At 46.5% G+C, this 21,595-nt stretch overlaps 2 protein-coding genes across 3 annotated transcripts in view; one reads left to right on the forward strand and one right to left on the reverse strand.

The window, feature by feature from the left end:
• KIAA1467 (KIAA1467 ortholog) overlaps nucleotides 1–1,338 on the forward strand; it is a 38,043-nt gene extending 36,705 nt beyond the window's left edge. For both annotated transcript variants that reach the window (XM_010858706.1, XM_010858707.1), the window contains one exon: nucleotides 555–1,338. In XM_010858706.1, coding sequence (XP_010857008.1) covers nucleotides 555–560 — 6 coding nt within the window. In that variant the 3' untranslated portion in view covers nucleotides 561–1,338. The remainder of the gene's footprint in view (nucleotides 1–554) is intronic.
• A 3,157-nt stretch (nucleotides 1,339–4,495) lies between these two features.
• Nucleotides 4,496–21,595, reverse strand: part of GSG1 (germ cell associated 1) — a 19,525-nt gene continuing 2,425 nt past the window's right edge. Inside the window, exons 2-6 of the mRNA XM_010858708.1 lie at nucleotides 11,822–12,140; nucleotides 10,191–10,361; nucleotides 9,209–9,361; nucleotides 7,635–7,746; nucleotides 4,496–4,911 (exon numbers count right to left, since the gene is read on the reverse strand). Coding sequence (XP_010857010.1) covers nucleotides 4,572–4,911; nucleotides 7,635–7,746; nucleotides 9,209–9,361; nucleotides 10,191–10,361; nucleotides 11,822–12,140 — 1,095 coding nt within the window. The 3' untranslated portion in view covers nucleotides 4,496–4,571. The remainder of the gene's footprint in view (nucleotides 4,912–7,634; nucleotides 7,747–9,208; nucleotides 9,362–10,190; nucleotides 10,362–11,821; nucleotides 12,141–21,595) is intronic.

Raw genomic sequence — 21,595 nt, forward strand, 5'->3', positions numbered from 1 at the left:
TGTGAAGAACTCTTATTGTTGTTGTTGAATTGCTAAGTTGTGTCTCTTTGACCACATGAACTGCAGCATGCCAGGCTTCCCTGGCCTTCACCATCTCCTGGAGTTTGTTCAAACTCATATCCATTGAGTCAACGATGCCATCCAACCATCTCATCCTCTGCTGGCTTCTTCTCCTCCTGCCCTGAAGTCTTTCCCAGCATCAGGGTCTTTTCCAGTGAGTTAGCTTTTCACATCATGTGGCCAAAGTATTGGAGCTTCACCTTCAGCATCAGCCCTTCCAATGAATATTCAGGGTTGATTTCCTATAGGACTGACTGGTTATTTTGCTCAAAATGCACCTCCTGCCCTCCTCAATACGACAGCCTAGTTCAATGTTCAAGAATGTATCGTGGAAAAAGATAAGGTCTCTGGGCCTTTCTGGAGGGATACTTGTAAACTCTGGAGGCTAAGACAAAAGGATAGGGAAATAGAGGGATATTCTGACCTTGAGAGCCCTTCCATGTCTCTACCATGAAAAAAATTAAAGTCACTGATTCGTGCCCTTTTCTCCCTAGATCTAGGCTGCTGGACTCTGCAGTTCCAGAAGAAGTGAACGGAGTGTCACTGTCCCTCCCCAGCGGGTGTGAACATAATTCTTGGGAGAGGAGGACTTCTGTCACCCCTTTCCCCCTCCTCTGCGTGACCATCGCCAGGCACTTGGAAAGGCACTTGGAGTTCTTTGGTAACAGCACCACCCGTTCGGCTGGGGTGTCTTACCTGCGTGCCCGACCCCTGGATTAACCCCTTCTCCTAGGCACTCTGTGTGGATAGTTGGGAACTGTGAATCTTACTGTTTTATTTTTTGTATGTCTAATTTATGAACCCTGGCTGGGAAATTCCAGGGAAGTTCTTCCTGGAACGTTTTGCTGTGCCTAACGCCCTGAGCGTGCATTTGTGTGTTCGTGTGGTGATGAAGTCTTCTCTAGATACGCACATCCTAAGCTCCCAGGGACCCAGGTTTTCATCCGTCTGAAACACATCTTGTTGGTTTGGGTCCTCTTGAGACAGGTCGCCGACCTCTGACTTGGAGGGCCCCTCAGCCTCTCTCCCCTATTCTCCCCCGGCTGGTACCTCGCCTGCCCCCTGACCTTGGCAGCAGCAAGAAAGACTGACGTGGGGATAGCACGAGCCAGCCAGAATTCTCATTTCTTCCTCGTCTTACGCTTCCTATCTTGTCTCCTCACATATTCCTTCTCTCTAGATGTAGTGACCATAACAATTAACCCTGATTGGTGTGAGGTGATACCTCATTGTAGTTTTGGTTTGCATTTCTCTAATAATGAGTGAGGGCTTCCCCAGTGGCTCAGAGGTTGTTGAGCATCTTTTCACGTGTTTATTGGCCATCTGTATGTCTTCTTCCTGGGAAAGACTGAAGGCAAAAGGAGAAGGGGACGGCAAAAGATGAGATGGTTAGATAGCGTCACTGACTCAATGGACATGAATTTGAGCAAGGAGATAGTGGAGGACAGAGAAGACTGGTGTGCTGTAATCCATGGGATTGCAGAGAGTCAGACACGACTTAGCAACTGAACAACAATAACATATCTTCTTTGAAGAAATGTCTGTTTGGGTCTTCTGCCCGTTTTTTGATTGGGTTGTTTTTGTGCTGTTGAGCTGTGTGAGCTGCTTATAGATTTTGGAGATTAATCCTTTGTCAGTTGCTTTGTTTGCAATAATTTTCTCCCATTCTGACTATCGGAAGGGGAGCAAAAGTGGTTTAAATACCCCCTCCCCTTCCCCCGACCCCCTCCACCATCAAGGCCCAGAGGTTACGTCTCAGTTGATATTGTTCTGCCAGTCATGGTCATTGTTATCATGTTTACTTCAGATGTACTTATGTGTATGCCATCCTCAGCTTAGAGGAAAACTCAAGTCAGGAATGACTGAGGCAGGCAGCCTCAGCCCCCTTCATCTCCACTCTGCTTCCTCAGCATCTTCTCCTCCTGGGCATCTTCCTTTCTGCTCTTTTATTCAGGGAAATTTCTGCTCTGCTTGCACGAGAGCCAAGCTGTTTCTGGACTTTGACTCTGGCTCCTTGAGCCCAGCATGCAACCACTCTGCCGTGTACACTCCTCCTCCTTGCAGAGCCCTTGAAGCAGAGTATTTTGAGAAAATGTCTCTGTAAATACTATAGCTTTTATAAGTGGTGAAATTCTTTAGAGTTATCTCTAGCGCTTCCTCTTCCTTCTTCTGTATGAATACGTTACTTTATCAGGTTCTCTGTTAAACGTCTAGACCATTGTTCATACAGCAGGGAGTCCCACATGAGCCGGAGGAGAGCCACTTTTGTTCTGGAATAATTTTGATAAGTCATCCCTGAGTACACTCAGGTTCTCTCGTGACTTAAACCTGTGTCTTTTTAGCTTGTGTTAATAGATTACTCGACTTTAGAGATTACAGAAAATTGGGATGCCAGATTTAAAGGGATATGTCTGAATTGCCCACTGGTAGGCATTGTGACCTAACAGAAGTTGGTAGCCAGAGCTCTAAGCAACCATGGTGCCCAGCCTGTAGACTGGTCTTTTAACCAGGTTTCTGCCCTCTCATCCCCTCTGCCTTAAGTCCCTGAAAGCAAATTTGGTTCTGCCTCTTTGAAAGGCATGTGTGGGTCCAGCTTATTGTAAACTTAGGGGAACAATTAGAAGACATCCAGGAGCATGGGATTGATTCCAGATTCACTTCTAGGGTTTGAATCTGCCTGGCTAGAAGGGTGTAGGATCAAGTTTGGTCTAGGAGAGAATCCTAAGGACTAATTCAGTCAGCTGAATACCTAAAGCCTGAGTGGCCATCCTATGGCCCGGGGCTGGGCCACCTGGTGCCCTGCCCCATGAAGGCTTACTGGGAAGCCACCCACTTTAGGCAAGAGTCAAATGCAGAGTTGTTTACTGAGGATCTGGTTTGAGAGGGACTGTTGAGGGCAGAAGACTGTATTTATGTTGGGCGTGTCCCAGAAACACATCAGTAGCAGTCAGGGGAAAAAAAGTCCCTAAATTCTTTGTGGTGTGTTTGCAAACCAACTTAACATAGACTGTTTTGACCCTGATCATTTTGAATCTCTCTCTGGCTAAAACAGCAGGACACAGGTTTCCTCTTTCTCTTGCAGCCAGTACAGTGGGGTGTACATAGTGGATAAAGATCGAGGAAGCTTCATCTGACCGGTGTGGGTGCTGGGCTGTTGTCAAACATGTCCCTGAACTTCCCTCTCTTCTCAGGCAACCCCCTGACCAGACGTCTAAGACAGGAAGGGCTCCTCTCCTCCCCTGAGCTCCACTTGGGGTGCCAGCAGAGCCCATCAACCACTACTTAGAAACGGTACTGACTTCTGAGAACACAAGGCTGTTCCTTCTCCCAGCACCTCCTTTTTACATCCCTTATGAACCCTCCACCCTAGATAACATCTTCCCCACCATCCCCCTTCCAGAGGGTCTCTGCCACCTTTCCTCGTGTGGTCCAGTGGCTTCCCCTCCCCACCCCCGCCCCTTCAAATGTGAATGGCCATCCTTAGTACCCGTGTTTAAGGAGAGCCGGCTGGTACGTTGTCAGGAAGCACTATTTAAAATGTGAATTGTTACAGAACAAATAAACACTGTGTATAGGAGCATACGTGTGTGCCGCTCACATTTTTTCCAGCCGTCAAGGATGGTGTGTTCTCCTTGATGGAAGAGGGAAGGGGCGAGGCGGTGGATGTGAGCCGGAGGCTCAGAGAGGAGTGTCAGCTGCAGCCTGATCTCTGGGGAAGCGTCCCTTGGTTTCTGCACTGGGGAACCGCTGTCCTGTCCTCATGGTCTCGGTGGGCTGGATTTTTGTTTTTGTTTTGCTGCACCCACTGCTTGTTGGATATCTCAGTTCCCTGACCAGAGACTGAACCTAGGCCATGGCACTGAAAGCCTGGCATCCTAAGCATTAGGCCACCAGGGGACTTCAGGGGGACTGTTTTGGGGGTGGCCTGTCCCTGCAGGCTGTGGGAGCCTTCTCACGTGTCCTGCTCTCCTGGTCTCTCCAAGGATAATGTGTAATTAACATCGTAATTAACATGGTGTGATGTGGTCCCTACCAATGGGTGCAGGACGCTGTGGCAGGCACCCGCTCTACACGGCATAGCTCCTAGTACTGCCTCCCCGTGTGTGGCTTTAAAGTCAAGTGCACCACGGCTGAGCTGAGCCCTATCAACCACCCATCTCTGTTCTCCTGACCAGCCTGATGGCCCCTAAAGGGCAGGATCTCTATTTTACTCCTTTTTTTATCTCCCAGAACCCAGCACATAATGAACAATCGAATTGAGAAGAACTTCTGAATGAGTGAGATGTGGGGTGGGGGGCGGTGGAGTGGGGGCAGTGAGACTGAGCTGTTTTGGAAAAGGGAGCCAGGGCGCTGGGCACCTGGACGTGCAGCCCTTGGACTTAGACTTTCAATACCCTTGTTCTTAACCTCCAAAAGTCACACTCAGGAAACAGACTGTGGCTTGAGCACGTGTTGGTCACAGAGCAACGTGTAAGGTGGGGCTTCGGTCTGCTCTCCAAACCCCCTAACTCCTAACACTCTTCTACAGATGAGCCAGCTGCTTTGGTCTCAGGCTCCTGGCTGGTGCCTTGTTGAAGTTCCTTGTCATGTAGTTCTGAGTAGAAGTCTACCCCTTCGGAGATGGAGCGGATGGGCTGACAGTGGAACTGGGGGTAGCTGGTCACGGGGCCCCCCGGGTGGGCTGTACACGCCAGCTGCTGCAGGAAGCACTGGTGATGATGTGGTTGGCAGCCTGGGGCTCCTCGGAAGCTCTTGCTGTGCCTGCACTTGAACTCCAGCACCAGCCGGGTGTAGGTGTTGAAGCTGGTGACTGCCGATGCCATGCAACAGGTAAAGGAGACCCAGGCCGTGCTAGGGACACACACACACAAAATGGGAAATTAAGATGCTTTCTCACGGGTTTGAAAGAAAAATATCAAGGTCCCTTCCTACTAGTCAACTAGGGGATGCCTCTTAGGGATTTAGGAACATGAGGGTGTCACCTTTCACATATAGATAAAGAGCAGAGGTCTGAATTTGGTCTGTCCTAGGGTAAGTTCTGAATGTTTTGTAGTAAAAAACCATGATTCATATGGGGTTAAAGTCAGGAGTTTAACATTCATTTTCACTGCACTGATTCGTTGTAAGTGCTGTGTTCTTTCATACCTGGTGGCCTATTTTATACGTGTGTATGTTTGTGTGTGTTGTTGTTTAGTCACTAAGTTGTGTCTGTCTCTTTTTCAATCCCATGAACTATAACCTGCCAGGGTCCTCTGTCCATGGGATTTTCAAGGCAAGAATACTGGAGTGGGTTGCCATTTCCCTCCTCCAGAGGATCTTCCCCACTTAGCGATCAAACTTGCATCTCCTGTATTGACAGGCAGATTCTTTACCATCTGAGCCACCAGGGAAGCTCTGTGTATATGTGTATACACACACACATACACACACTTACTCCTGCCCCGCCACACACAATTTTTTGGACTACTGCAGTTTCCCAAGCTGCAGTTACCCTCATATAATCTCAACAATTCCACAGACCTGTAGCTCATCTGACACAGTACACGCAGCCCAACGCACTACCTCTTGCCTTTCCCTGACGTGTGTGTGTGTGTGAGTCACTCAGTCGTGTCCAACCCCATGGACTATAGTCTGCCAGTCTACTGGAGTGGGTAGCCGGCTATTCCCTTCTCTAGGGGAATATTCTTGACCCGGAGATTGAACCTGGGTCTCCTGTATTGCAGGCAGATTCTTTACCCTCTGAGCCACCAGGGAAGCCTGACACACACATATTTCCTGCCAAAGATTTCCTGCACTCAGATACCTCTTCCGTCTTCCTTGATTTTCAGCCTAGCTGTCGTAGGGTCTCCAGAGTTGAGCCTCTGGGAGGCATTCAGGAAGCCCTGAGTACACATCCAGAGGCATTAGTATAGACTTCTCTAGTGGAAACAAGGCCTACAGTGCAAACAGTGTGGTTCTTAGCCCAGAGAAATTTGTAAAAGATGGAACAGAAGCTGGATGGATTCAACAAAGAGAAAAAGACACCAGGGAACCATATCAAACACACTCCTAAGAACCAGGAAAGTCAAACCCCTAAGTGCCTCACCATCGTGGGAAGCCCAGGACACCAGGAGTTGGGGGGGTGTTGTTGGGGGGTGGATTTCACGAGGCTGTGACAGTGGAAGGCCACGTGCCGCTGCTGTGCGTTCCCCTCTGCTGCCTGTGACGGACTAAGATGCTTTGGTGGGAGTTTTGAAGTCTGAGCCCTGCAGTTGAAATGCCAAGAATGGCTCAAAAAATGGACAACAGCTGAGAAATGATGAGTCTGGAGATGAGCTAAACTGTGGTAGGGTGGCTGATAGAAAGATCAGAGACCCCCGAATCCAATAGCCCATTTATACCATGAGGAAAGGGGATGAGATCCTGTGACAGACAGGTATAGGCTTCCATGTGCCTCTTCGGCACAGAAACTCAAGCCTGGCACTGTCTTTCCAGCACTGGTAAGTGCTTAGCACTCAGCCCAGATGGTTCATAAAGACCTAAGTCGGCATCTGTGTAGTGAATGGAGAGTGTCCCTCAAGGGAGAAGGTAAGAAACCCACATAAAGGGGATGTTACCCTTGAATGTATGTGTTTCATCATGGTCTCTGCTTCCTTCTTTATAATAAGATAAGTCTAAACTAACCGAGGAGAAGGCGATGGCACCCCACTCCAGTACTCTTGCCTGGAAAATTCCATGGATGGAGGAGCCTGATAGGCTGTAGTCCATGGGGTCGCTAAGAGTCGGACACAACTGAGCGACTTCATTTTCACTTTTCACTTTCATGCATTGGAGAAGGAAATGGCAACCCACTCCAGTGTTCTTGCCTGGAGAATCCCAGGGACGGGGGAGCCTGGTGGGCTGCCGTCTATGGGGTCGCACAGAGTCAAACACGACTGAGGCGACTTAGCAGCAGCAGCAGCAAACTAACTGAGCCCTTAGTTCTTTAAGGGTTACGGGGAGACTGTTTCATTTCTAACACAGTTTGGTGGAATAAGAATGGAGACAGGATGAACTTATTCATTATAGGAGGAGAGTGGGCAGCCATTCATAGAAATGGAATCCAGATTTCAAGGCTATTTCTTCATTTCTCTGTCTCCCAAGTATTTTGAATCATAAAATATTGGGTTGGCCAAAAAGTTTGTTCAGGGTTCTCTATAAGCTTTTATGGAAAAATCTGAATGAACTTCGTGGGCAACAGAATATATAAAATGTAGAGCCTCATTTCCATAAACCATGCAAAATCAGTCTCATTTCCCTAGGACGTCCTACATGTCAGGTGTAGAAGCACTTCTTAACAGCTTTATCAGCAGAAAAACTTGACAACGTCCTCACGAAAAATAAGCCAGAGGAATCCACTCTGTACCTCTCCTTGGAAGGTGGGGAGAGAATGGGTATGGCCTGCTGGTCCAGCCCTCTGGATGATTGACAGGTGTCTGGGATGAGGGATGGAGAGAAGGAAGGAGGACAGAGAGCAAGTGCCTAGCTGAGGGCTGCCATTAAATGGAGATGGACCGGGGAAGAAGAGAAAGGTGGCGGAGGTGATAAGCACTTACTAGAAAGCCCAGCCATAGTTCCAAGCGTGTGGCCTCCAGTCTTCTGGACCCAAGTTAGCCATTGCCTGGAAAACCTGTGAGTACATCATATGGCCCACCATCCCCAGAAGGCCTGCAAAAGAAACAGGGAGGCAGCACCCTTAGAGAAAGGCTGGCACTGCCATCTACCTATAGGGACTACGATTTGGGAGCAAATCATATTCCCTATCTGGCATCAGGGCTACCCTGCACTGGGGGCTCCTCCTTGAAGGCATGTTTACTGTTGGTTCCCCAGATGTTCGGTTTTGAGCTATGGGAACATTTCTAGTCAATGCTGCACGCTGGGCTCTCCTCCCTTTTAGGTCTTTCCCATCTGCATCCCCAACGTGAACCCTCTCCATCATCTACACTAGGGGCTCCAACCTCTGGGGTCTAATGCTTGATGATCTGAGGTGGACCTGATATAATAATAAAAGAAACAAAGCGCACAATAAGTGTAATGCGCTTGAATCATCCCCAAACCATCCCCTGCCCCCAGTCTGCAGAAAAATCGTCTTCCATAAAAAACGGTCCCTGGTGCCAAAAAGCTTGGGGACCACTGATTTACAGGCATCTCTTGCTTGATCCAACAGAGTCTGGCAAAGCTGTATGCATGTCACGACTCAGAAGTAATAAACCAAACCGTATTGTACATAATGAGAAAACTTGCAAGTAGAAAGAACCCAGAGAGAAATCATTTTGCAAAGTATGTAATGATGTAATCTAGCATTTTGCATGCTGTTTCGGTTTAACTGCTGGGCATACACACTGAGGAAACCAGAAGGGAAAGAGACACGTGTACCCAAGTGTTCATCGCAGCACTGTTTATAATAGCCAGGACATGGAAGCAACCTAGATGTCCATCAGCAGATGAATGGATAAGAAAGCTATGGTACATATAAACAATGGAGTATTACTCAGCCATTAAAAAGAATTCATTTGAATCAGTTCTAATGAGATGGATGAAACTGGAGCCTATTATACAGATTGAAGTAAGCCAGAAAGAAAAACACCAATACAGTATACTAACACATATATATGGAATTTAGAAAGATGGTAACAATAACCCTGTGTACGAGACAGCAAAAGAGACACTGATGTATAGAACAGTCTTATGGACTCTGTGGGAGAGGGAGAGGGTGGGAAGATTTGGGAGAATGGCATTGAAACATGTATACTATCATGTATGAAACGAGATGCCAGTCCAGGTTCGATGCACGATACTGGATGCTTGGGGCTGGTGCACTGGGACGACCCAGAGGGATGGTATGGGGAGGGAGGAGGGAGGAGGGTTCAGGATGGGGAACACATGTATACCTGTGGCGGACTCATTTCGATATTTGGCAAAACCGATACAATATTGTAAAGTTTAAAAATAAAATTAAATAAAAAAAAAAAATAAAATTAAAGACGCCTGTGCTGTATCTCCTGGCTCCATTCTTTAGCTTTCTTCGGGGCTCCTTCCTTCCCTTAGGACAGAGATTCCAGCTGCCGGCTAGGCTTCAAAGGCAACAGGGGACACCCACCCGCTCTGTAGCTCCTGAGACCCTGCTCACCCGACAAGACAGAGGAGATGGCAGCAAAGGCGCTCAGCTTGAGGCTGCAGCCAGGGTTCCCCGTGAACAGCAAGTCCGTCAGTAGCAGGATGAAACTGATGAGTTCAAGTCCAATGTAGGCAAACTGGGCTCCCAGTGATAACCAGAGGATCTCTGTCAGAAACCAGAGGAAGAAGAACCCTCAGCCTGACAATTAAATAACTGAACGAGCGGTGAACAAATGCTGCCCATGAGAAGTGGAGAGCCTCATTAGCACCAGAGGAGAAGACAGAGTTGAAAGCAGCTGCGACAGTCCTTGACCAGGGGGCTCTTGGCTATCAGCTCTCACTCTACGCAGTAGGCTATCAGCTCTCACTCTACGCAGTATCCCATACACAACCATGCTTAACTCAGTGTAAATACTCTTAGGGAGACTGGAGAAGAAATCATCCAATTTCCACCAAATCTTTTAGGGATGTAACTTTTGCTACTTATTTCTGTTTCTTTTCTTAAAAAATTTTAATTCTGGAACCATCTATTTTGTTTCTCTTCTTCCTCCCCTCAGGCCTTGACTCTTTCCTTTCTATGTTACAAAAAAATGTATTACATCAGTGTTAATTTTGCATTGGTAGAGATAACCTAACCAACTATCATTATGTTTTGGTACTAAGGGATATACACATTTCAATAAAGTTACTGAAATGCAAAAAAAAAAAAATTGGAAAAGGAAAAACTCAAGCTTTCTACATGGTTACTTGGCAACAGGAGTAGGTTAGAGCTGTTGGTAGATTTCTGTTTGGGAACTTTATTTGTCCCTGCTGATGCTTTTTTGTGTTCCTGCCTGGGAATGAGTGTCAGCCAGGTGGGAGTTTGAATCAGCCTAGTGGGAGTTAGTGTCACCCTGTGAGACTCAGAAGAAAAGAAAAGCAGGAGATCACAGTACAGTTTAGATCCCCAGAGGCCCAACTCAATGGTAACTAAATTTATCATCAAACCCACATACTTGCCACAAGCCCCAAGGGAGGGTGGGAGAGGGAAGCCTTCTCCATCAACCGCTTCCCTCCAAATCTGAGAGTGGGGTGACGTGGGCCTTGCAACGTGGCAAATTCCAGTAGTCCTTTCTCACCTCTCTCGGTTGGTGGTGTGAGTTCAAGGAAACTTCGGCACCTCTCCCCTGAAATAGACAAGGTACAAGGTGGTGAGGTACTGCCCTGGTTGAGGGACACAGGCTTTTCCTAATTGCATCCTGGGGGCCTGCCCAGCACATGGGAGGCAGGCCATAAATGTCTCTTTGGCAGCAGGGAAGGATGCAAGGATGGATGAACAAAATAGGCCAGAGCCATCCAAGATTAATTTCTGCCTCAAGTCCTGATTATGAAGAGGACACTCCCCGAGTCACCCAGGGGGTGTTTCCAGCGTTGGTTCACCAGCTCCTTCTGCTCTTGCTGCTGGCTTGAGTGGCTCTAAATTGTTTCCCGGACTGGAGTCACAGCAGTGCTAAATGGCACAATAATAAATATAAATGGAATTCTCTCAAATCATCTCACCCCCTCCTTCTCCCACTGAGTCCAAAAGTCTGTACTTTACATGTATGTGGAAACGTACACATTACCACATGTAAAATAGATAGCTAGTGGGAGTTTGACATATGATGCAGGGCACCCAAAGCCAACACTGTGACAACCTGGAGGGATGGGGTGAGGAGGAAGGTGGGGGCTTCAGGATGGGGGGACACATGTATGCCTGTGACTGATTCATATTGATGTATGGCCAAAGCCATCACAATATTGTAAAGTAATTATCTTCCAATTAAAATAAATAAATTAAAAATGTAAAAATAAATGGATATACCCAAGAGTTTATAATCCTTTCCCATCTCCTTTTCGCCTTAGCCCAAACTGGGAGAAGCTGTAGACTGCAAATTGTACACAGTTCTGGGCTTTAGGAAAATTTCACCAAAGGGGGTCTTTGTAAGCTTTGAGCAGGGATGAGGGAGCGTTCTCTGCTATTCACCCAAGGACAAGTCCCCACCTAACATGCTGGCATAGCGCCTGCTTTGAGAGTGTACGCCCCGCGACCTGAGACCTGAGAGGGTCTGTCTGCGGCTCCTCTGGGGAGAACTTCCACGATGTATTTATCCTCCCTGGGCTTCACTTGCCCTGCCTTTTCAGTGGCAACAATAACACTTAGAATGAGAACATGCTTCTAGGATGCTTTAAGGGCCATCTACTCTGATGCCTGCATCTCAAAAATGAGAAAATCAATGCCTGTAGGAGTGAAGTTGTTCCTGTAAGGTTACAGCTGGTCAGAGCCCAGGCTTTTTCTACGATAGTCTCCTTGTTTTGTCTCTAAATGGCAACTCTAGCTGGCAGGAATGGGAAGTCTCATAACCTTCAAAGTCTGCATGAGACTGTTGAAGGGGGATGCTGTTTGAAACCAGCGACTGTCTGGAGGTGAAATGCCCGATGGATGGAATTTCGACCTTATGACAAAGGAGTCTGATGTGGAAGGGGTACAATGGAGAAGGGGGAGATGCTGAGGCTAGGGGTGAGCCCTGCAGGTGTGAGCGAGGGAGGGCCACTTCCCTCTGTGAGGGAGGACAAGAAATCAGGCGGCTGGGGGCGAGGCAGCTACCTGGTTCTTCCATGATCTCCGCACAGGATAGCCACATGCCGCTCCGGAAGGCATGGAAGGTGAACCGATCATCCCCGGTCTCCCAACTGTAGTGCACCACCTCCGGGGAAGATGCGTTGGTGCCGCCCCCATCCAGGGGCACCGGCACGTCAAAGCACTTGGCTGGTAGACCTTTCCCGCACAGGGGCTTGGGCACCTTCTGTGTGCCCACAAACCAGTAGTTGCTGAGCAGGGATGCTGTGGAGAGGCTGAGTGATAGCATGTTGAGGACGGCAGATAGGCGTGTCCGTTGGCTAGAGAAGCCCTTCGGGAGCCCCATCTGTAATAAGACACACACACGCGGAGCCTGATGTTAGAGCCTCATCTGAGATCCGAGATCAGCACCCTCCCCCAAGGGTCCCTAAACTCCATGGAGCTGCTTTCCTCCAACACAGTGGGCGCGACCAGCCCTTAGGAGTTTTCTCCAAGTAGCCTTGGGCAAGCTCGGCTCCAGGAGTGGCCTAGAGCAGGCGCTGAAGCGATGATGTTTATTTCAGCCGGACCTTATTATATTAAAATGCTTATTGGGGATAATCTGAACAAGCATCAGATAGTAATGTGATTAAGCCACTGAGCTAGTGTGCATCTGGTTGAGAAAAAGGATTGGGCGATCACCAGATGTTCCTGCTGGTAATCTTTGGTTTTGTCTTCAGGGAAAAGTAGTGGGGAGGTATTTGTTGTTGTTGTTACGAGGATTTACTTAAATAATACAAACAAAATGTTGGGCACTTATCTGACATATAATAATGGCTCACATGTTAAATTCTCCATTCCTCCAATCTAACAAAAAATATTTATACTCCTTTTAGTTATAAATGGGTTTTAATTTACGACTATCCTATATAAGGTTTTGATGTCTTCCTCCCTGGGAGCTCAGATGGTAAAGAATCCACCTGCAATGCAGGAGACCCAGGTTCAACCCCTGGGTCAGGAAGATCCTCTGGCGAAGGGAATGGCAACCCAGTCCAGTATTCATACCTAGAGAATTCCATGGAGAGAGGACCCTGGCAGGCTACAGTCCATGGGGTCTCAAAGATTCAGACATGAGTGAGTGACTAACGCTTTCACTTTTCCTGTGCTAGATTCCTCTGAGAGGAGTAAGGGGGCATATATCCATGGGATTCTCCAGGCAAGAATAGCGGAATGGGTAGCCATTTCCTTCTCCATGGGATCTTCCTGACCCAAGGATCGAATCTGGGTCTCCCACATTGCAGGAAGATTCTTTACCATCTGAGCCACCAGGAAAGCCCATTTATCCTATTAATGAATGTTAAAGAGGATGCTCCCTAGGGGAGCAGATAGAGGCACCGGGCTCTTGAGGGTGGGAGGACAGAGGACCAACTGGGACGCTGCAACCCTTGGAGAGGAAATAGAGTGGTGGGTTTTGAGAGAGGTGGAGATCTGAGTGCAGCTTCCACCCACAATGCCTGAACTGAGAGAATCTCAAATGCAAGGTGGCTGCGTGGTACCCATGGAGGCTGGGCACTGAGCGCCCTGGCCTTGGAGCCATAGGAGGGTGTCCTTGGCGGGTGGACAAGGAACCTGCAGGTGCAGCTCCACAGCCCAGTGTGGTTGCAGTGCCCGGGGGCGACCCGGTGGGTGGCTGCAGAATGAAGGCAGCCCCCGTGGCTTTGGCTGGAGCCCTCGGCCTTGTCATTTTTAACCTAAAAGAAGGGTGAGATGAAAATGTCCAATGTTAGATGTTTCAGTGCTGGGGAGTGGTGGCGTGGAGCCAGATTGAATTTGATTTATTAATAAAAATAAAGAGATCTGACAGGTCTGACACTTTGCATTACGAAGCAGTTTGTACTGTTATATTAATATATACTGAACGGAAAAGAAGCCCATACTTAGTTGCTGACAGACACTTCTTAAAGTAAACCATCTTGAGCTTTCTAAGGGGAATCACTTACATCAGAATTAATCAGACCCAAATCTGCTTAGTTTAAGAGATGTAAATAAAACCATAGCTAAATAAGACAGGCCCATAAATCTGCCTCTCTCATCATCTCCAGCTGAACATTTTCTACATTAAACAGGCAACTTTATCTTAGAATCATAATAGTTTGTTCTTTATAATTTTTAGGGGCTAAAACAGTACATGCCACAGACAAAGTGCACTTTTTTATGGCAATAAGAAATATACCAGATTCATATGTAGATATAAGCCAATAAGGAAAATGTATGATAAAACAGCTTCTGTAAAGCAATTTGCTAATAAGATTTTTTTTTTTAAAGCACTCAACAAATTAACTCCAGCAAGAATTGTTGGTTCAAGACTCTGGGTGACCTTGGTGAGGACTCAAAAGCCATGATACCTGGAAGGGGGGGTGGTCTTATATTGCCAGATATGGAAGTCATTATAAGCCCCTTTTCTTCTCCCAAAAGAATGTTTTCATCTTGTTTTTTAGTTTTGAAAATCCTATTGGTTTTTGTCATTGTTCTGCTCCTCTTAATTAGTTACCTTTTCTATTTTTATATCCATTGCTTGAATAGGAAACAGACTTCAAGGTACAACATTTTCATCCATTATTCTGTATAAAGATGGAACTAAGGATTCAGGCAATTCTACGTTTTTGATAACTTTATTTTCAACCCCATATTACTTGGAGATTTAGCCACTATCCCATCAGATTTTAAAATTTTACCCTCAATCCATTTAAAATCATACCTATTCACAAATTATTCATCAGGTTATTCCGAAATAAGAGTCATGAATCCCCTCATCACAGTACAACCACTTTGTAGCAGCTCTAAGGTGACAACCAATTTAAGAAGTTGAGAAAGAGAATGAAAAAGAGCTTGGGAGAATGAACTTATGGTTACCAGGGGGAAGGGATAGTTAGGGAGTTTGGGATGGACATGTACACGCTGCTATATTTAAAATGGATAACCAACAAGGACCTACTGTATAGCACAAGAAACTCTGCTTCATGTTTTGCGGCAGCCTTCACGGCAGAGGAGTTTGGGGGAGAATGGATACACGTATACGATGGCTGGGTCGCTCTGCCGTGCACTTGAAACTATCAGAGCATTGTTAATCAGTTATACTCGAATATAAAGTAAAAAGTTTTGAAAAGAGAAGAAAAAGAGCTTGGAATGAAGTCCAAAGACGCTGTTCCCAGGAGTGTCTACCAAGGACAGACTCAAGGAAACTCATTCAACGATTATCTTGATAACTGAATGAGAATCCATTCAAGAATCTTCAAGAATTGTCTTCAACACCCACACTGCCATACCCTTCACTACATATTTTATTCTTCCCCCTAAAAATGCCTTTCTCTTGATTTAGAAGAACAATCTAATTTGGCAGTCGGTTTCCTTCAGGGGATCACGGAGAAGAAATAGCGGCCACAGACACGTTCTGTCTTTGCATGTACTGACAAGCCCCAAGCCGAGGGGACTCTTCAGTCTCTAAAAAAGGGACAGTGTGTGGCTTCAGACACAGGCTCAGACCACTAGGAAATATAGATTGAAAATCTATACTTTTCAATAATTAATTTCTACCAATTTTCAGTGATTCTTCCATCAACATAAGTTAATGGCAAAACCTCAGGATTAACACAGACTAGTAAGGACAACAAATAGATGAGACTGGCACATCTCTTAAAAGAAATCAGGAGCAAAACAGCTATGAAATGCATGTTCCAAACAATAAGAGAGGGAAGCTGGTTACCTTGACCATGGTCCTTGTCTCACAGCTTGTCCAGAATGACTGCAGATGCCATCTGTGCTCCAAATCCCTTTGGTTTAGTGTTGGAAGAAAGAAAACTCCCTTTCCATTTCCCTCCCACCTCCTCCCACCCCTCCCCTCTGTCATATATTTTGGAGTGCTTCATGATTAAACGCTGCCTTGTGGGGAACTTGGGCATTTAAAAATTGACAAGGCACTCATGGTCCAGTTGTCCTGAGCGATTACACAGAAGAGCTTGCCATTGGGGATTCAGCACAAAGACGCAAGGACCCACATGTGCAGAGTGAAGAAACAACAAAATTCTGTAAAGCAATTATCTTTCAATTAAAAAATAAATTAAAAAAGTGCACAGTGATTGAGTGTCCATCACACTGCCACTCCCTAGGAACCTGGTGGGAATGGATTGGGCTTGATTTTATGGCAGACAAAACATCGCAGAGTCACCATTGCTTTGTAGTAACTTTTGTCAGTTCCCATTCCCTTGTCTCGGGTTTTCCATCCCCTTCATAAGCCCTGTGATCTGCAATGTCAGGGGCCTCATAGAGCCATGGGTATGGAAAGGCTTCTTGGTGTCACGGGTGGTCTCCACTCTCCAGTGAGTAACATTAGTAAGAATTATAACATCCTGAGACCATCTGTGTGTTAGGTAGTGTTGGGGGTAAGCCTGCAGAGGGAGGAGGATTGGAGAGAAATAAATCCCTGGGTTAGCAAAGCTGTGGCTATCTACCATGTCTCTCCCAATCTTTGGGCAAAGGGATAAATTTGTTTTTTAAAGTACATTTCTAAAACTTAAACAAAAAGCAAACAAACCTGGCAAATCAATAAGGGTTTGATTGCATATCTTTTGTTGTCAGTCCCCTAGGAATACAAATGGTGCTTTCTGTCCTCAAAAACTGTGCCAATTAATTGGGGTTGAGAAGGTGGGGAGACTGCTGTGTTCCCCTGAATACCCAAGGACCTCATCCTCCTCATCCTGGCAGATGCTCTTCCTTCCTTCTTCCTGGAATGTCTTCTCTTCTTACCCAAGGATCTGCCTCTTGTCAAGATGAACTCAAGTCACTCATTTTTGAAAATGCTTCTTCCTAAGGACCATTCCCTCCTCTCTGTCCTTGTCCGCTCCCATGGTGCTTTCTATATTCCAGCTGTTTGTCTTGATTGTAAAGTCCTCAAAGTCGGCTCCATATTTGAGAGCAGTAGGGGTCAATTCTGATCAGCATCAGAACCATCTTTGCAACTTTGGAAGATATGCAGATTCCTAGGCTCCATCCTGAGCTGCCATAGTGGTTCTGGGGTGATGCCCAGGAACCTATAATTTTAGAAAACTTTTTGCATACACCCAGGGATGGAGTTCTGAATTTCCGGTTCCACATGTGAGGAACTTGGGAGTCACCACTCTGACCACACAAGTAAAAAAACTGAACAGACTGAAAACTATATAATAGGGAATTAACGTGCCATAAAAATCACACCTGTTTGACTCACTTTGGGCTGACATTTAGTGAAAGCCTCTCTGCCCTGCCCTGCCCTTCCGCCACGTCGACCAGATCTGCCACCAACCGAGTCATGATGCTCACATCCTGTGTTTGTGCAGTTGATTTGGGGACTCAAAGGCAGGCTCCCCTTGGAGCATTTGAATTAGTCCACATTCTGCCAAATTAGTCTTTGATCTTGATCCTGTCACCCGATATATTCTGTACTCTATTTTTTAAAAACTTTTAATTTCATATTGGGGTATAGCCGATTAACAAGGTTGTGATAGTTTCAGGTGGACAGCAAAGGGACTCAGCCATACTTGTATCCATTTCCTCCTAAACTCCCCTTCCATCCAGGCTGCCAGGTAACATTGAGCAGAGTTCCCTGTGCTGTACAGTATGGTTTTGTTGATTATCTATTTAAATATAGCAATGTGTACATGTAGATCCCAAACTTCCCAACTATCCCTTCCCCTGATCCTTCCATTCCCCCATCCACCATAAGGTCTGTGAATCTGTATCTGCTTTGTAAATAAGTTCATTTGTATAATTTCTTTTTAGATTCCACATATATGATTCCTCCTAGGTCAGGAAGATCTGCTGGAGAAGGGATAGGCTAGTACTCCAGTATTCTTGGGCTTCCCTGGTGGCTCAGCTGGTAAAGAATCCAACCGCAATGCAGGAGATCTGGGTTCTATGCCTGGGTTGGGAAGATTCCCTGAAGAAGGGAAAGGCTACCCACTCCAGTATTCTGGCCTGGAGAATTCCATGGACTGTATAGTCTGTGGGGTAGCGAAGAGTCAGACATGACTGATTGTCTTTCACTCACTCACTATACGATTCCACATATAGGGATATCATACCGTATTTCTCCTTATTTGTCAGCCTTATTTAACACCCTGTTTGACACATGTGTGCTTCAGTCCAGGGGTGATGTCTGTATTACCCAAAGACCCTTTATTTCCCTCCTCTCCTTTAAGAAAAGGGAGCGGAGAATTTCTGATTCCTGTTCGCCATTGAATTGGCTGTTGGTTTCTGGCTGCAGTTTTCATCTCAACTCTGGGTGGCACTATCTTCCCATATTTTCCTTCTTCAATCGCATGCTTCCCCACACCAGCAGCAAAGGTGGGTGGAGGTGGCTGCCCCACCCCACAGGCTCGCACTCTCTTTTCTTGCCTTGGCCTCCTCCCCACACAGTAATCTATAGAAGCCATGCGTCAGCTTTCTGGAATTCACGGCTCACAATGAACTCTGGAGCCATCCAGCTGCTCCCTCGAGAACATCTTGTAAGATTGTTTCCTGTGGCACATTTTTCTGTGGCCAGTTTTAGTTTTCAGTGACTCAATAGGTCCTCAAATACTTCCCATGGGAAATACAACTCCGAGGTATCAGAAAATACTGTTCAACAATGTTTCCTGATGAGTTTTGTGCACATTTTTCTTGACTTAATCGTATCCTCATTCCCTTTCCACCCCAGAAGAGTGACCAATTCTTTTCCCTTCTCTCTGCTTCCACCCTGCAAATACTTGGAGACACTTCTCATATCCCGCTTGAGTCACCCTTTGGCACAGTCCTGTCTTTGGTTTTTATTACCTCTGCTCATAAACCGCACCTCCTGTACCTTAATAGCCCGAAATATGCCCTCTCCAGGGAAAAGGAGATGGGAGCAGCAGTCTCAGATGGGTTACGTGAGGAAGTCTAGAGGTAGATTTAGAGAGTGGAGCTGATGAAACTTCAGCTCTGTGGTCCCCCACTTACTCAGGCCCCTTCCAAGATGCTTATTATTTAATTTCTACTTGTCATTTTATACTATTTTTTTAAAGAGGGCCTTCCAAATTATATTATTTTAGCCTTCCCAAAGCCTAGCTCTGGGCTTTTCTAGTGGCTCAGACAGTAAAGAATCGGCCTACAATGCAGGAGACCTGGGTTTAATCCCCGGATAGGGAAGATCCCCCTGGAGAAGGAAATGGCAACGCAATCCAGTATTCTTGCCTGGGAAATCCATGGACAGAGGAGCCTGGCGGGCTACAGTCCATGGGGTCGCAAAGAGTTGGACACGACTGAGAGATTAACACTAAGGCCTAGGTCTGGGGGAGGGGCCTGGCGGGCTACAGGCCATGGGATTATAAAAAGTCGGACATGAGTGACTTAACATGCACATACCTGTAGGAAGCTGTGCAGTTAGTGTGCATGCTTGTTTGACTGTGCCCCCCACCCCCATGCCCTCCCCAAGAACCCTGGGCCACAATGTTCAATTTCCTCTTTTTGACAAAGCATGAGTTTGCCTGCCTGACCACAAAAATCAGAGTCGAGTATCCCACTCACGTCCTTTCATTGTAATTTGAGCATGTTAGGTTTTTGTTCCTTCTCTTTCTTCTCTTAAAGTAATTGCTAGTCAATGCCACATAAATATAATTTGAGTAGGCTCAGAAGCTCCTGACTCAACACAGATGAGAAGATTCCGTGTCTCAGAACATCCCTGAACTTTGGCGTGTTGGACCCTGACCCCCTCAGGACACCTCCACAGGGATGTACGTGCAACTGAACGTTTGTGACATCACAAAGCCAAGGGCTGGGACCAACCTATCCCTGCTAAGGTCCTCAGTTACTGTGCCCTGCACTGTCCAAAACCACATTTACTAGGTATGAAAAAAAAGAGAAATTGATCTTGGGACACCCACACATACTTTGTAAACAGGAATTCAATTTGGTTTGTGACTACTCTGGCGATTAGAAGTGATTAAAACAATGGGTTAGAATGCTGAGGTGCTGAACCAGTTCAGTTCAGTTCAGTTGCTCAGTTATGTCTGACTCTTTGGGACCCCACAGACTGCAGGCCAGGCTTCCCTGAACCAGGGAAGATTGTAAAGCACAGCCCTTCCCTCAGGTCCAAGCCTGGGCTATGGATTCCAGGTTTGTTTTTTTTTTTTAATTCTCACACATATCCATTTTGGCATCTTGTCCTGAGAAAGGTTTGTTTGGAACAGTTGTTCACTCACTCACTCGTGTCCGACTCTTTGCCACCCCATGGACTGCATTACACCAGGCTTCCCTGTCCTTCACTATCTCCTGGAGTTTGCTAAACTCATGTCCATTGAGTGGGTGGTGCTATCCAACCATCTCATCCTCTGTTGTCCCCTTCTTCTCTTGCCCTCAATCTTTCCCAGCATCAGGGTCTTTTCCAACTAATTGGCTCATCACATCAGGTGGCCAGAGAATTGGAGAATCAGCTTCAGCATTAGTCCTTCCAATGATATTCAGAGTTAGTTTCCATTATTTTGGGACATAGATAGTATACTCTCTGTCCTCCCAGGAGTCAGATTTCTGACCCAGGCCCTATTAACTAATTCTTTTCTGTTACTAAGTAGACGAAAGGTTGCAATACAGCGTAAAGGTTTCAGTTGTTATTGGCTCTGGTCTACACTGCTCTATTCTGTGTGCCTTCTCCTGTAACTCATCACATGGTTTACTTGGCTGGTCTGTTCACTTGACTAACTTTCTAGATACAGTGGCAACTATGTCTTATTCATTGTTGATCCTCAGAGCCTAGCCCTAACAGCCACAAATGAATGGAATGAATGAATGAAGTGCATAATGGAAACCTGGCTCACAAATACAATTAGGAAGACCATGGCTGAAGATAAGATCTTAAAGAAGTGTCCAAACAGCCTTCTATGGTGAAAGGGACAGGGATCCTCCTGCTTCACATACGAAAGAGCAGGGAGAAGTTGCAAAGAGGGTCCACAGACACACCCTAGGCCTTTCTACACAGGAGCACCCTGAGTTTCATCAAACAGACCCTGTGCCAATACGCTTCCTCCCACCTGTGGAAACATTCTTGCTGTTTGACGTGCCAAGCCCAGAAAACAGCAGTGATCTCACGAGCAAGTATTATCTTCAGTTCACAGAGACCGGGGTACAATCAGATTGCTCACAAGCCAGTGACAGTCTGGAAATGTTATGTCCTTTCCCAAGCCCTGTGATTCCCTCCTGGTTGGAGCCCTTTCAGATGGTAGATCGCGAATGTCCAAAGTTCTGAGGTTCTGTAGCCTTTATTACAATTATTACTTCAATGCCTCACACATGATACATTTACTAAGGATGATTAGCAACGTTGGCTCAGGACATTTTGATATCCACTTCCCAGCCCTAATGGGAAGTCTAACATCACTAAAATGCCCATGCCGAGTGTCCAAAATACTAAAGCCACTACAGGACATTGAGCTCTGGGGTTTCCCAGCTTCAGGTTAATTCCTAATGTAATCATGCTTTATGTTCACATGGGCCCAGACACTCACAGAATAAGAAAAGGACTCCAGTTTTCCTAATACGGGTCCCGAGTTCTGGGAACACCTACTTGTGTGCAGTGGGGAGGGCCAAAGAAAATCATTTGCGGGGGCTCTCCTCTCGGTGGCTTTTCCCGTTCCTCTTTTTAATGGAATTGTTTGAGGGCTTTTGCGAATGCAGTCATTTCCAGGAGAGGAAGCCGCCTTCTTTCATGCCTCAAGCAGCTGGAGTGAATCAGAGGGGTAGTCCCATCTGGGCATCCTGTGGGGCAATCGCTCACGC

The sequence above is a fragment of the Bison bison genome, unplaced genomic scaffold, assembly GCF_000754665.1.
Source record: "Bison bison bison isolate TAMUID 2011002044 unplaced genomic scaffold, Bison_UMD1.0 scf7180017864390, whole genome shotgun sequence".
Classification (NCBI taxonomy): domain Eukaryota; kingdom Metazoa; phylum Chordata; class Mammalia; order Artiodactyla; family Bovidae; genus Bison; species Bison bison.